This window comes from Oryctolagus cuniculus, chromosome 7, assembly GCF_051225735.1.
Source record: "Oryctolagus cuniculus isolate XC-2025 breed Fujian yellow rabbit chromosome 7, ASM5122573v1, whole genome shotgun sequence".
Taxonomy (NCBI): domain Eukaryota; kingdom Metazoa; phylum Chordata; class Mammalia; order Lagomorpha; family Leporidae; genus Oryctolagus; species Oryctolagus cuniculus.
Window position 1 is genome coordinate 159,591,644 of NC_142873.1, and position 15,893 is coordinate 159,607,536.

The window sequence follows — 15,893 nt, forward strand, 5'->3', positions numbered from 1 at the left end:
ACAGATGGGGTGGGGGTTGAAGGGACAACCGAACTTAGGGCCCTGTGGAACCAGCCAGCTTCCCCTCCCACCATCCCCCAGGGGCGACCAAATCTGCCCCTTGCCTCTGCCATCAGCCCCCTCCTCACACCCCTCCCTTTGCCAAATGGCACGTGGGCCCAACAGCAGTGTTTGTGGCAATGTCCACAGACACCTGAGGTCTCCGTGGCTCGAGCTTTAACTGGGGGACCAAGGGAGCACTCGCATGCACCCCCCATACCCACATGCACCCCAGTCACCCAGCACCGGAACCTTCCACCCTCCTGTGCTCCCCGATGCCTGCCCTCAGCCCTGCAAGTGCTGCTTTCTCAACTGGCAGCTGCCCCTGCCCGGAGGGAAGTGAAAGCCGCAAGGTCAGTGCGGGAGAGGGAGGCAGGGAGAAATCTGAGGCCCACAGAGCAGCCTGGAGGAGGAGGCTCTGCCAGCTGGCAGGCAGCGCTCAGGATGGGATCGGCCAGCCAGCGCCCTGGACGCCTGGTACAAGGGGAGGGGCCTGGGAACCTCGCAGCCCCGGCCAGGCAGGTTGGGGCGCCCCAGGGCCAAGCCTCCACCCCACCCCAGCTGTGAGCAGACTCAACTCTCCCCCAGCCCTCCTGGTACTCAAACCGGAACCTGAAGTCCCCAGTTCCTGGGCTGGCCACTGTACCTCTTGCGCATAGCCCCTCACTCCTTTCCTGCCACACACAGGGGAGACGGCAGCGACACCCTGTGGTCAGCTTCAGGAACAACGGTGCCCTGACTTGGCGTGGGCGGCCCGGGCATACTGCGGAGTTTTCGCTACTGTGTGTCTTAACCTTGGTGGTGTCACTCAGACTTCACTCTGCACCTATGCAGAAGGTCTAGGGGCCACAGCCAGTTCCACAAGCACACTCCAAAGAGTGAGCCCCTGGGAGACCGGGCGATGGGGTCCAGAGCACCAGGGCAGGGCATCACAGTCTAAGCACAGTCACCGGGCACCCCTGCTCTTCACCGAGACAAGGCAATGCCGATTCAGCAGGGCCAGAGGAGCTCAAACCTGGGTTTTTTTTTGTTTGTTTTTTTTTTTTGTTTGTTTTTTTTGACAGTGGACAGTGAGAGAGAGATAGAGAGAGAAAGGTCTTCCTTTTGCCATTGGTTCACCCTCCAATGGCCGCTGTGGCCGGCGCACCACACTGATCCGATGGCAGGAGCCAGGCGCTTCTCTTGGCCTCCCATGGGGTGCAGGGCCCAAGCACTTGGGCCATCCTCCACTGCACTCCCTGGCCACAGCAGAGAGCTGGCCTGGAAGAGGGGCAACCGGGACAGAATCCGGCGCCCCAACCGGGACTAGAACCCGGTGTGCCGGCGCCGCAAGGCGGAGGATTAGCCTAGTGAGCCGCGGTGCCGGCCAAACCTGGGTCTTTCAACACAGCCTGGAACGGCTTCACCTGCCTATGGCCCTGCCAGGAATGGCAGCCAACTCCCGAGTCCAGCAACACTCCATGTGCTGACCCAGCAGTTAGCAGGTGCCCGGCGATTTGGACCCTCGGTCTCCATCATTCCACCAGGCCATCCTGTGTGCAGGCTGAGAGAGGGCTGGCCAAGCCGCAGAGCCTGGGCCCTCCATCACCCAGGCTTCCTTGGTCAACAGAAGACCTTGGCTCACCCCCTAACCAGTTTGGGTCCAGAACTAACAGCATCAGGGCTACCCGCAACAACCCTGGAGACTTAGATGCGGGGGTGGTACTGTGAAGATGAGTTGAGATGATGCATATGACAAACATGCTATTCAAATATTAACTAAGTTAATTAAATGCAGAGTGGCATGACACCACTGCTGGGGGTGGGGGATGGATCCTGCTGCCCCTGGCCCCATAGACAAGCCCTGGTACTTACTCAGAGCTCCACCCATCTCCCACCCTGCCCTGCCCCAGGGAGACTGGCAGGTGACTCTCCTGGCTGCCCCGAAGGCCCCTGGAAGCCCAGCTGAGTCCAGGTCAGAACAGGATGGGAGCCCCTACAGCAGAGGTGACACACAGGAGTCACTTCACCTGGCTGGGCCTCGGCTCCCCTCTCTGGGCAGTAAAAGATGGAGTTAGAGGCCTCCATGAAATGCTGCTGCCCTCTGTCCTGCCCCCCAAGGAAAGGAGATGCCTGCACCCCACCCCAGTCAGGGGTGGGCTTCCAGCCTCAGCCCACTGCAGCAGGGCAAGGCACATGGGACTCAGGAAGCAGGGAGCTCACACCTGTGTGTCATCCAGGAGTTCAGACAAAACTCGAGGTGCCAGGGTTGTGGCATAGCAGGTAAAGCCACCACCTGAAACACCAGCATCCAATGTGGGCACTGGTTCAGGTCCCCGCTGCTCCACTTCCAACCCCAGCTCCCTCCTAATGCACCTGGGAAAACAGCAGGTGCTCTAAGTGCTTGGGCCCCTGCACCCATGTAGGAGACCCAGAAGAAGCTCCTGGCTCCTGGCTTCAGCCTGGCTCAGCTCTAACCATGGCAGCCATTTAGAGAGTGAACCAGTCTCTCTCTCTCTGTAACTCTGACTTCCAAATACATAAGTCTTTTAAAAATATACAAAAAGAAAAAATTTTTCAAAAAGACAAAACTTGGGGCCAGCATCATGGTGCAGCAGGTTATGCCACACCTGCGACACTGGCATCCCATACAAGTGCCAGTTCAAGTCCCAGCTACTCCACTTCAGATCCAGCTCCCTGCTAATGTTCCTAGGAAAGCAACGAAAGATGGCCCAAGTGCATGGCCCCTGTACCCACACAGGAGACCCAGATGGAATTCCAGGCTCTTAGCTTCAGCCTGGCCCCAACCCAACCACTGAGGCCATTTGGGGAGTGAACCAGCAGGTGGAAGACCTCTGTCTCTCCCTCTCCCTCTGTCACTCTGCCTTTCAGATAAAAATAAATCTTTTTTTTTAAAGATGAAACACTCTGAAGTTATAACTTAAGTTGAGGAGGATGCAATTTCATTGCCGTAATTACTTAAGATCCTTGCCAGCAGCACACTCGCTACAGAGCCTAGAGCTGAGAGGGAGCCCCCAGGTAGGTGTCCCGGATGTTCCTGCCAGGGGTTTGGAGCTGGGACTGACTGCGGGCCCAAGGACCCAGGCCGGGCACCCTGCCCTGCCCAGCTCTGAGTCTAAGAGGTTCCGACCACTCTTCCTGGGAGGGACTTGGCCGGTAAAGGCTCCACCACCTTCCCAGACAGTAGCCAGCTGGCGGCTTGGCTCTGAGTCTGGTTCTGGTCTTTGTTTCCGCCCAGGCAGAAGGGGCCGCTAGGGCCAGGACCCACGAGGCCGTCCCTGAGCAGCCAGGCTCAGGCAGCCACAGCCGGTTTGCACCCGAGCTCCGGCAGCAGAGTGGTTTCTGGTCAGCCACAGGAGGAAGCAGTTCTGGCCCTGTGTGTCCAGCAGACAACCAGAGGAAAGGTCATGGCCGCTGCTGCCCTTGTTCTTCCCCACTCTGCCACCTGCCCTCTGTGAGCAGGGTAGGAACACAGAAATGCTCAGGGCACGACCCCGGGTTTGGACCTTTTAAAAGAACACGTGGGGGCAGGTGCTGTGGCACAGTGGGCTAGGCTGCTGCTTAGGATGCCTGCAACCCATAGCCTGGTGCCAGTTTGAGTCCCAGTTCCTCAGCTTCCATCCAGGTCCCTGCTAATGCACCTGGGAGACAGCAGCTGATGGCCCTGCAGCCCAGGTGGGAGACCCGGACAGGATTCCAGGCTCCTGGCTTCAGCCTGGCTGTTGCAGCCATCTGAAAAATTTCTCTCTCTCTCTCTCTCTCTCTCTCTCTCTCTCTCTCTCTCTGCCTTTCAAGGACATGGTGTCACTCCCCCTCTTCGCGGAGGAACGACACAGGGCCCTGCGCTGTTCTTTTGTCTGCTCGGCCCTTCCCGGGTTTGCTGCTGGTTCTTCCCGGGTTGGCTACCGACCCTTCCACCTCCGTGGAAGGGCGGTTCCCCCTGCCACTTTCCCCACTTCCACGGGGGAGCAGCACACCGCCGGCCGGCTCTCTCGGGGGCTGCTCAGATGTTATTCGGATGTTCCCCTTAGATGTTCTTAGTGCATGTTGTCTCTCTCCTCCTTTATAGTCCTCTTCCACCAATCCCAACTCTGTTACCCACACACCGAGTACGCTGCTCTCCTCCAATCAGGAGCAGGATCAGCTCCTGCAGGTTACTGGTCGAACTGGAGGCAGCTGTGTAAAAGTTGTTTACTCCTCTCCCAGCGCCATATTGTGGGAGAGCAGATGCATAGAATAAGTCTTAATTCCAGTAACTTAGTCTAGTCCGAGTTGCTCCCCACAATTCCCCCTTTCTTTTTATTTTTGGCGTTGATACGCGCCTGTCTTCGGTGCCCCGTGGCACACACTCTGCTCTGCTTGCTGGAGTTGCCCACAGGTGCTTACAAGCCCTACCAATCAGGCAAACTGAATCCGAGCCTTCTCATTGCCGTATTGTGGGGAGACTTATTGATGTTGATTCATGCCTATCTTTGGTGACCTGCAGCTCATACTCTGCTTGAGCTGCCTGCTGGTGCTTATCGCCTAATCAGGCAGACCGAATCCAAGCTCTCTCATTGCCGTGTTGTGGGGAGGCCTTATTTTTCTCTATTTCTCTACCTCCGGGCATTCCTATCTCTCCTATTTTACTTCTATCTGCCAGCATTCCTGTTTCTCTCATTTTACTTCTATACTTCTGTTTCTCTTATCCCTGCGGCTTCCCGGCGCCCGCCCCGAGGCGGCTTCTCGGCGCCTCCCCCTGCGGCGGCTTCCCAGCTCTGCGCCGCTTCAGCCCGCGCTTCTCATCTGCGCGGCTTCCTGGCTTCGCGGACGCTCCGCAGTCTCTGCACCCCTTCGCGCCCGCACCACGGCCTCCGCGCCAGCCCCGCACTTCCTACTCACGCCCCGTGCGCTCTCTCCGCTTGTGCCCCGCGCGCTCTCTCTGCGCGCGGCGGCGGCTTCCGCGAACCACAGCCTAGCTCACGTTTCCACTTCTCGGTTTTCAGTCTAAGTTCCCCGGGCTAACCTGGCGAAATCCAACCCAGCCCCCGCCTCTGGTTTTAGTTTTTCGCCTTTTGTTCCCCGGGCTGACTTTACGAATCCCAACCTAGCTTATGTCTCCGCTTCGGCCTGCCCCCGCGGCTTTATTTTCCCTAACATATTTTTCTCTACCCGGTATGTTTCCTAACTTTTCTTCCAACAATATTCCCCTCTCATTTCTCCTGGCTTCTCCCCACAGTCCGTATCCGAGTCTAAGTTTCTTCTAGGTTTCACTTTCGCTTTCAACCATAGATTTCTCCTAACTTCCCCGCCATAGTCTGTATCTGAGTCTGTTTCTTCCAGCTTTCACTTTCAATCCTAACTTCTTCCGGCACTTCTTCCGTCTGGCTTTTCCCTAGGCTCTTCCCTAGTCTCTTTCTCGGTATTTTCCCACTTTTTCCCATTTCTTCCCTCCTAGGTTTCCTATCCGAGTCACGGCACCATTATGTCGCTCCCCCTCTTCGCGGAGGAACGACACAGGACCCTGCGCTGTTCTTTTGTCTGCTCGGCCCTTCCCGGGTTTGCTGCTGGTTCTTCCCGGGTTGGCTACCGTCCCTTCCACCTCCGTGGAAGGGCGGTTCCCCCTGCCACTTTCCCCACTTCCACGGGGGAGCAGCACACCGCCGGCCGGCTCTCTCGGGGGCTGCTCAGATGTTATTCGGATGTTCCCCTTAGATGTTCCTGGTGCATGTCGTCTCTCTCCTCCTTTATAGTCCTCTTCCACCAATCCCAACTCTGCTACCCACACACCAAGTACGCTGCTCTCCTCCAATCAGGAGCAGGATCAGCTCCTGCAGGTTACTGGTCGAACTGGAGGCAGCTGTGTAAAAGTTGTTTACTCCTCTCCCAGCGCCATATTGTGGGAGAGCAGATGCATAGAATAAGTCTTAATTCCAGTAACTTAGTCTAGTCCGAGTTGCTCCCCACACATGGACTTCCAATCCAGCTCCCTGTTAATGCCCCTGGGAAAGCAGCGGAGAATGGCCTGAGTGCTTAGGCCCCAGAATCCACGTGGGAGACCCAAATGGAGATCCAGGTTCCTAGCTTCTGTCTGGGCCTGCCTTGGTTGTTGCAGTCAGCTGGGGAGTGAACCAGTAGATGGAAGATCTCAATCTCTCTCTCTCTCTCTCTCTCTGTCTCTCTCTCTTTCTCTGTGTGTATAACTCTGCTTTTCAAATAAATATTTTATAAAAACAGAATTTTTCAAGCCAGTTGTTATTGCTAGACATCATTTAAGATGTCTACTTGCAATTTTGTAATTACAAAGATTACATTTAACACGAAAGTAACAACTTGTTGAAGCACATCACCTCCTGACCCTTGAACTGTATGTTGCTACTGCTGGCAGCTACAGTAGGGACTAGGGAAAGATACTCTGTAACGGCAGCCTTGACATTCTTCTACAAGGGAATCTGCAGCACAGCTGGGGCCCAGGCTCAGCCAGGGCCTCACCAACCGCCACCTCGTGCAGGGTCCGTTGTTAAGGGAGCACCAGCACACATCTGCTTGCATGCACAAGCCCTCACGCCCAGTGTGGACTTTAAGTCCACATCAGCTGCTCACCGATGACTTTAGTTGGATGTCTACCAAACCAAACAGGTTCAATACTGAACCGATTTCTCTCCCGACCTGCTTTAAGTGAAGCTTCCCACATTCCCAGTAAGTGACAACATTACGCTTCCCGGCGTTCAGGCCAGAAACCCTGGGGTGGAGCTGGTGTTGTGGTGCAACAGGTTAAGCCGCTGCCTGCAAGGCTGGCGTCCCATATACTGCCAGTGCGAGTCCCAGCTGCTGCACTTCTATCCAGCTCCCTGCTAATGTGCCTGGGAAAGCTGCAGGAGATGGCCCAAGTGCTTGTGCTCCTGCCACACACGGAGACCCGGATGGAGTTCCAGGCTCCTGGCTTCAGCCTGGCCCAGCCCCAGCAGTTACAGCCATTTGGGGAGTGAACCAGCAGATGGAGCTGCGTGCTCGTTCTCTCCCTCTCTCCCTCTGCCTTTCAAATACTGTGTCTTAAAACAGAAAATGAAACCTTGGGGTCCTGCGATGTGTCTGCAAACCCTACAATCTCCACCTTATGCATCCAGACCACAGCCACTGCTCACCGCCTCCTGCCGTCCTGTATCTGCATGGCTTCAGGAACTCCTAACCGGCCCCCTGCTCTTACCCCTGGTCCTGTGGCTGAGCCTCAGCACAGCGATCAGTGGGATCTTCCTGTCTTTCCTGCTCAGGTTTCTGCAGGGCCCACTCACTCTGGCTCCCCACCCTTTCCTTTCCGATCAGCTGTCCTGCCCTCTCTAAGCTCGGCTGCCTTCCCTCTGCCCCAGGCCCTTTGTACCTGCTGTTCTCTTTGCCTGGTGCCTGGCCTATTTTGTCCTGCAGATGTCCACATGGCTCGCTCTCTCCCTCACTTCAGTCCTTTGGTCGGTGAGGCTGTCGCCAAGCCCTGGGTAAAACTGTGCCCCTCACCTCCACCTCAGGGCCCCCTGCTTTGTTCCCCTCTGCATTACTTGCCACCTCCTAGCACCTGATGACCGGGCCAAGTATCTGCTTATCGCCCGCCACCCCTCCCCCCAGGAACGTTCCGTGCTGACCAGGACAGGGACTGTCACTTGTTTTGCTCACTGCAGTGTTTCCAGCACCCAAAACACAGCACAGACTCCATAAATATTTGCTGAATGAAGAAACAAATCGCACTGGTACAGGGCCACTGTCACCTGTGTGCACCTGTGTTTGAATACCAACCCAGTGGAATCAATCACTAACGGTGCCTTCCAGCTCCGTGACACAGCACACATCAGCAGGTGCTTGCCACTTACAATGACACTACCAACATGAAAAGTCTTATTTACGGAAAGCCCTGTGTTCACGCAGGCAATGGTTCTGCTCCTCTATAGGAGCAGAGCCTGGGTTCAGACCAGACGGGAGCCCTCTCCCACGGGAGCGCTCCTGGCCAGCAGGCAGCTCCGCACCCCCAGGCAAGTAGCCCTGAACACTAGCTGCTGCCCACACTGCCTCAGCCTCCTGTGACCACTGCCGACAGTGACTCACGCTCCCGCCTTTTTTTTTTTTTTTTTTTGGTAAAGATTTTATTTATTTATTTGACAGGTAGAGTTACAAACAGTGATAGGGACAGAGATAAAGGTCTTCCTTCCATTGGTTCACTCCCCAAATGGCTGCAACGGCCGGGGCTGCGCCAATCCGAAGCCAGGAGCCAGGAGCTTTCTCCAGGTTTCCCATGTGGGTGCAGGAGCCCAAGCACTTGGCCATCCTCCACTGCTTTCCCAGGCCACAGCAGAGAGCTGGACTGGAAAAGGAGCAACCGGGACTAGAACCGGCGCCCATATGGGATGCCAGCGCCGCAGGCAGAGGATTAACCTAGTGCGCCATGGCGCCAGCCCCAGGCTCCCTCCTTCTAATACCACGAAGTTATCCTGTTCTCGGCTCAGCTGCTTTGGCAAAACTCGGAAGGCTGGGGCCCGCGCTGTGGCACAGTGGGTTTAGTTGCTGCTTGTGATGCCTGAGCCCATATCAGAGCCCTGTCCTGGATACCCCGCTTCTGATCCAGCTTCCTGCTAATGCACTTGGGAAGGCAGCAGACGGCGGCTCAAGGACTTGAGGCCCTGCCACTCACGCAGGAGTCCAGGATGTTGTTCCTGGCTCCTGGCTTTGGCCTGGCCCAGACCTGCTGTTGTGGCCATTTGGGCAGTGAACCAGCAGATGAAAGATATCTCTCTCTCTCTCTCTCCTCTTCTCGATCAAATAAATAAATCAACAAATCTTTATTTAAAAAAGGAAACTTGGCAGGCCCTTTGGAGTTAGTTTCTGGAGAGCTGGTTAAGTGAGAGAGCTCTGAATTAAAATCTTTGGTGTATGTGAGATCTTGGATGTAATTTTACCTCCTGTATCTCAACCACGGAAGGGCAAAGCCAGTGCGTGACAAGCACTACGAGAGGTCATTCCAGCAAAGGCACTTAGCACACTGCTTAGCAAGCAAGAAGCACTCGGGAAATGCCCACTGCCGTCACGGAGCCACCACCCCCAGGAATGGGGGCGCCTCTGGGGACCAGCGCTAAACCATCAATCATCCCACAGCAGAAAAAACAGGCCAAGCACAGAGCTCATAGACATTGGGTAAACCCTAGTCCTGAAGGATGCTGGGCTGAGAAAGTGTCCCAGGTCAGCCACGGGGTGGGGGTGGGGGTGGGGGGCACCGCCTGTGCCCAGGAAGGAGGAGGAAAAGGGCAAAACTCGTATTCTACGCCCCCCCCACCCAAGTGCTCTGGCTCTTTGCCTCTGGTTACAGAATGGGGAGAACCAACGTCGTGGTGGGGGAACGTGGGGTAGGCGCTCTCCAACCTGGCTCCCATCTGAGGACCAAGAACCCGGAAGGTAGACTCCTGCGCCCCACGACCCAGGCCCAGTGGAACCACATTTCGCCCCGTTCAAATTCCATCAAGAGTCAGAGGCCACTCGGCCACTGAGCACCAAGGTCCCTCTGGGGTTCCTCTTGCTCGCCCTTTAAGAGGGGCGCCTTCGCCTGTTGCACAACTCTGAAACCAACCGTCACACTGAACAGGCAAACGCGGCCTTGTCCAACTCGGGTGCTCCCGAGGGAAAAGAGTGGCCTCCTAAGCCCTGAAGCTCCACCAGCCACGCACCGCCACAAAGAACTCAGAACCAGCGCTCCCTGCCCCTCGCGTGGGCCGCGGACGGGGTGGCCCCGACGGCGGCCGCGGTGTCTGCAGAATTCCCGTTGCCGGCGAATTCCAGCCCAGGACGGAGCCCCGGGCACTGCTCACGGGGTCGCCGCGAGGCCGGGCCACGCCGGTGCCAGGCGTGCGCGCGGTTCTCACGCTCACTGGAGGAAGCCTGCGCAGATTGGCGCGTGGGCCCGGCGGGCAACCCTGGAAGGGGCCCGGGTCCCTGGCACCGGCGAGACCCCAGGCCGCACCGGCGTCCCCCGGCTCCGCAAGGGCGGAGGGGCTATTTATTCTGCGGAAGCGGGCGGCGGGCGAGCCAGGCTAGGGCCGGGCCCCAGGCCCGCCGCGGTACCCGCAGGGCGGCTGCTTACTTCATCGCGTCCTCCCGGAAGGCCGCGGCGCTGCGGCCCGGGCTCTGGCGGACTCGGGCCCTCCCCGGGGGGCTTCCCGCGCTGTCTTTTTAGCGGGGCCGCGGCCCAGCAGGTGCACGCGTCATGCGCCCCGCGCGCACGGCCGCTCGTAGGCGCCCGGAGGCCGGGCGCCCCGCGTTTCCCCGCCCTCCCCAACCCGGGGGTGGGGCCGGGGGCGCGCGCGCGCAGTGGGGCGGGGGCGCGCGGAGGAGGCGCAGGGGCAGGCGAGGCCACGCCCCCAGTCCGCGGCCGCTGGGGCCCGGCAGGCGGGGCCGGGGAAGGCTTCCCCGGAAGCGGCCGAGGGAGTGGAGCAGACCCGGGGGTTCCTCCCCAGGCCCTGACCCGGCCCTGGGCCCGATTCCGCGGCCTGCGCAGGCCTCGCCGTCCCGCGTCTGCAGAAGGAGCTGCCTGGTCCGTCGCATTTTCGGTGATTCAGGGGCCGCGGTTCCTGCTCTTGCCACACCCGGGACCCCACCAGACAGCTTCGGATCTCTGCTTCTGCCTTTCCACCCTCTGGACCTTGGGACTCAGTTTCCGCATCTGTGCAATGAGCAGAACGGGAGGAGGCTGCGCTTAGTAAATGGTGGCTTTAAGAAAGGGAACGGAGTTAGGCCCTGTCTGTGGGGTGGCCCATGAGTGTCTAAACGGACGACAGCGTCAGCGTCCGCGTCCCCTCGCAACACTCAGAATGGTGACTTCAGTCCTGCAGTGCGGCCTGCGCCGTGCCCTGGCCTGGTGCCCACCTTGCTCCTGGCCCCTCAGCACCGGCAGCGACCCCTGGGCGCCAGGGTTGAAAAGGCAGCATCTCCTTGCCTCCGGCCTGCCCAGGAGGTCCTAGCTCCGTCCCTTTCTCCACGGGGACAGGAGAAGGCATGGTCGCCTCTGCTGCATCAGGAGGGGTCGTTCTGACGGAGCCGGAAGGCGCAGCGGCTGCTTGCGTCATGGTGGCTGTCCATTCATGACGGGTCCTCTAGAAGTGGGAGGTCAGGAACCGGCAGAGGAACCTTGGCGATGGCCAGCAGGACCAAGGGGCGGGCGTGGTGACCACACAGGATGTCAGGCAAGGTCGGCAGCCCAGAGGGGCTGTGAGTCATGTTGAGTGGAGCCTGGGGGAGGGAGCTGAGGAGCCGGGCACCCGCCCGCCCCCTCCCCCCCCCCCCCCCCCGCATTGCCACAGCTGGAGGTGAGCAGGAGGGGCCGAGGCAGGGGTCCGAAAACCAGCCTGGGGGGAGGCAGACTCTGCTGAGCTCTTCCCGGGCTCCGTAACCCCTGAAACATGGCTGTGAGAGCCGGGGCCGGGGAGGCTCAGGACGCAGTAGGCAGGATCCAGGGACCCGGATGGACCGAGGGGAGCTTCCCAGATGTCCTCACGTGGCCCGCACAAGGGCGAGCCGCTGGGTGAGCGCTGTGGCGCAGTGGGCTAAGCCTCTACCTGCAGCACTGGCGTCCCACTTGGTGACGGCTCATGTCCTGGCTGCTCCACTTCCGATCCAGCTCTGCTATGGCCTGGGAAAGCCGTGGAAGATGGCCCAAGTGCTTGGGCCCTGCACCCATGTGGGAGACCCGGAAGAAGCTCCTGGCTCCTGGCTTCAGCCTGGCCCAGCTCTGGGTGTTGCAGCTCTTTGGGGAAGCAAACCAGCAGGTGGAAAACCTCTCTGTCTCTCCTCCTTGCTCTGTAACTCTGCCTTTCAACTAAATGACAAATCTTAAAAAAGGAAGGAAGGAAGGAAGGAAGGAAGGAAGGAAGGGAGGGAGGGAGGGAGGGAGGGAGGGAGGGAGGGAGGGAGAGAGAAAGGAGAAAAGCAGAGAGACACGGAGAGATTCTCCGTCTGCTGGTTCACTCCCGCTGCACTGAGCAAGGGAAGAGCTGCTCAGGAAGGGGCCAGCGCTGGGGCGTGGGGAGTTAAGCCTGGACCACCTGGGACGCCAGCTCCCATATCAGAGCACTGGTTCGAGTCCTGGCCACTCCACTACTGACCCAGCTCCTTGCTAATGCACCTGGGAAAGCAGCAGGAGATGGCCCAAGTGCTTGGGCCCCTGCCACCCATGTGGGAGACCCGGATGGAGCTCTGGGCTCCTGGCTTCGGCCTGACTCAGTCCTGGCCATGGCAAAAAAATAGATAATGGAGGATCTGTATGTCTCTCCCTCTCTCACTGTAGCTCTGCCTTTCAAACAAATCTTTAAATATATAAATACATATATTTATATATGAATATATTTATTTATTTATTATATATACACACTTCAGTGGCTTTCTGCATATCCACAGAGTTGTGCCACCATCATCATTATCAGCTTTAGAGCATTTTCCTGCCTCTAATAAGAAAGTCCGTGGCTATTAGCACTCAACAGCCATTTCTCCACCACCCTCCCAGCCCAAGGCAATCACTAATCCAGTCTGTCTTGATGTATTTGTCTATTCCGGATATTTCCCACAAATGAATCATGCAATATGTGACCTTTTGGGCCTGTTTGTCATATGCATGGATTTCAAAAAATGTACAGCAAAATAAACGCATTTTTAATACCATTTTTCACGATCTCTCTGAAGTAGCCTCACCCAGTAGTCCTGCCCCATTACCCACCATTACATGTGAAAATATGAAATAGAAAACTCCAGAAATAAGTCATTCTCAAGTTTGCAATTGCATGCCAGTCTGAGTAGCGCGATGAAATCTCACAGCAGCCCACTCCGTCCTGCTGGGGACGTGAATGGCCACCCCGGTGTCCGGCACGTCCACATGGGAGGTGCCACCTGCCTGGGACGCTAGGCAGCCCTTTTGGCTCAGTCAGCTCTCGGGGTATCAGCGCTGTGCGCACATGACCTTTATTGTACTCAAAAACGGCCCCCAAGTGCGGGAGTAGTGACGCTGGCCACAGATCGAGAGGCCACACACTGCTGCTTTAAGTGACAAGGGGACCTTCGTATCCTGAGGTTTCTAGCGAGAACGATTCTTCCGGGGCCGGCGTTGCGGCACAGGGCATTAAGAACCCTGGCTTGCAATACCAGCGTCCCTCACCAGAGTGCCGGTTCAGGTCCCAGCTGCTCCACTTCTGATCCAGCTCCTGGGGAAAGCAGCAGAAGACGGCCCAAGTGCCTGGGCCCCTGCTACCCACATAGAGACTCGGATGGAGCTCCTGGCTCCTGGCTTCAGCCTGGCCCAACCCTAGTTGTTGCAGCCATTTGGGGAATGAACTCAGAGGTGGAAGATATCTCTCTCTCTCTCTCTCTCTCTCTCTCTCTCCTTGCAACTAAATAAAATAAATTTTTAAAAAGATGTTTTAAATTTATTTGAAAGGCAAAGTCAGAGAGAGAGCAAGAACGAGAGAGAGAGAGAGAGAGAGAAAGAGAGAGAGGAAAGATTGGTCTTCCATCCGATGGTTCACTCCTCAGATGGCCAGAGCTGGGCCAATCCAAAGCCAAGAGCCAGGAACTTCCTCTGGATCCTTCATGCAGGTGCAGGGGCCCAAGGACTTGGACCATCTTCTGCTGCTTTCCCAGGCCATGGCAGAGAGCTGGATCAGAAGTGGAGCAGCAGGGACATGAACTGGTGCCCATATGGGATGCTGGCATCTCACGAAGCAGCTTTACCTGTGACACCATAGTGCCGGCCCCCCAAGTAGCATTTTTTTTTGGACAGGCAGAGTGGACAGTGAGAGAGAGACAGAGAGAAAGGTCTTCTTTTTGCCGTTGGTTCACCCTCCAATGGCCACCGCGGCTGGCGCGCTGTGGCCAGCGCACCGCACTGATCCGATGGCAGGAGCCAGGTGCTTCCTCCTGGTCTCCCATGGGGTACAGGGCCCAAGCACTTGGGCCATCCTCCACTGCACTCCCTGGCCACAGCAGAGAGCTGGCCTGGAAGAGGGGCAACCGGGACAGAATCTGGCACCCCGACCGGGACTAGAACCCGGTGTGCCGGTGCCGCTAGGTGGAGGATTAGCCTAGTGAGCCGCGGCGCTGGCCACAAGTAGCATTTTTAAGATGCTGCACCAATGCCCAAGCCTGCCTTTTCTTTCTTTGATGGTGTCTTTCAACTCATAAATGTTTTTATTTCTTCTGATGTTCAAATTCGCTACTTCTTTAAAAATGCTTATTTTTATTTACTTTTATCTACTTGAAAGAGTGACAGAGAGAGGGAGAGGGACAGATGGAGAGAGAGGAGAGAGATCTTTCATCTTCTGGTTCACTCCCCAGATGCCCTCAACAGCCAGGGCTGAGCCAGGCCAAAGCCGGGAGCCAGGAGCTCCATCCGGGTCTCCTACATGGGGGACAGGAGCCCAGGTCCTTGGGCCATCCTCCACTGCCCCCCAGGCGCATCGGCAGGGATTGATCAGAAGCAGGGTATCCGGGACTCGAAAGGGCGCTCCAGTGCGGGGTTCAGAGGGGGTCCCAGGCGGCCAGCTCTGCCGCAAAGCCCACCCAAATGATTTTCTCCCGTTGCTGTGCTCTCGGTGTCACATCTGAGAAGGCTTTGCCCGGTCTGATATCAGGAAGATGACGTAGCCTGCATATTCTCCTTCTTTGAGGCTTTTGATCATGTTTAGTCAATTTTTGTAAATGATGTGACATGTGGATACCCAGGTGTCCCAGGCTCACGGGTCACGTGGTGCCCCCCCCAGAAGATCCACGACGCTGACGTGACCAAAGTGCCTCTGATGCAGAGAGGCGCACACCAGCAGACCGAAGCCTTGCAAGCACCGGCCCTTAGAAGGGGCTTGTCAGAGGGACGTGGTGACAGCAGGTGGCCAGGGCCCCAGGGCCAGGCGCTGAGCCCCCTGTGCTCGGACACGGCTGGGAGTGTCTCCTCCAAGTGGCCGCTCAGACACAGTCTGAAGCCGTCTGTTGCTGCTCTGGGTTCAAGGGCAGACCACCGGCGCTCCGCGGCCTCTGCGGGCCTCAGGAAAGAAGTCCCAGGCTTTGTCTGGGGGCTGCCTGGAGGAGGGAGAAGAAGCAGGGACGCTGGGGCGTGGCTGGCCTGGCTGGCTGTGGCCCGGCACAGGGGACCTCGCGTGGCGAGGCGAGAAGCCCCTGTGCTCAAGGCCATCATTCCTTGCCTTAAGCTTCAGGAGGCACCAGCAGGAGCAAGCTCCCGGCTGGAGATGAACTGAAGATCAAAGTGCTGGCAGCCGCCCCAGACACCGCTGCACCGCAAGAGCTGCGTGGCGTCCTGCGCGCCAAGTGGAAGCGCAGCCTGGGCTCAGCGCGGAGATGCAGCCGCCTGCAGTCCCGGAGAGGACAAGGCACCCTTGCAGGGCAACTGTACCGGTCAGCAAGACCCCCCCCTCCCCGGGACAGAGGTGCTGCCCGCTGGCCTCTCCCCAGCCTGGACACTGCAGTCGCCTGGTCTGGGGCCAGGAGCCCGCACGCCTCGGGTGAACCGGCTGTCCCTGAGCGGCTGCAGGGCACTGCAGGGGACAACCCTGCTGTCATCGGCCCTCTACTCCTCCCCCGCTGCAGCGGGAAAGGCAGGTAAGACAGACACCTCTTGTGCATTTAGTCGATGGTGCGTGCCTGGCACTGTGCCGGGCTGCAGGGGCCCAGCAGGGCGTGTAGCCCCTGTCCTCAAGGGGCCCGTGTTCTACTCCGAGGGAATGTGCATGGTGAGGAGTCAGATAATAAACAAGTGAATAATCGTAGAAGGTGACAAGTGCCACAAAAGAAATAAAACCAAGAAATGGCACAGAATGTGGCTGGGCATTTTACCAATGGCCCCTAAGAGA

At 57.8% G+C, this 15,893-nt stretch overlaps 1 protein-coding gene across 2 annotated transcripts in view; it reads right to left on the reverse strand.

Annotated features, from left to right (window-relative positions):
- Nucleotides 1–10,335, reverse strand: part of H6PD (hexose-6-phosphate dehydrogenase/glucose 1-dehydrogenase) — a 31,507-nt gene extending 21,172 nt beyond the window's left edge. The window contains exon 1 of one of the 2 annotated variants that reach the window (XM_008265963.5): nt 10,133–10,335. In XM_008265963.5, coding sequence (XP_008264185.3) covers nt 10,133–10,137 — 5 coding nt within the window. In that variant the 5' untranslated portion in view covers nt 10,138–10,335. Of the gene's footprint in view, nt 1–4,920; nt 4,991–10,132 lie in introns of those variants that run through there. The other variant, XM_089301521.1, reaches the window with a different exon arrangement.
- Nucleotides 10,336–15,893: the final 5,558 nt, after the last annotated feature.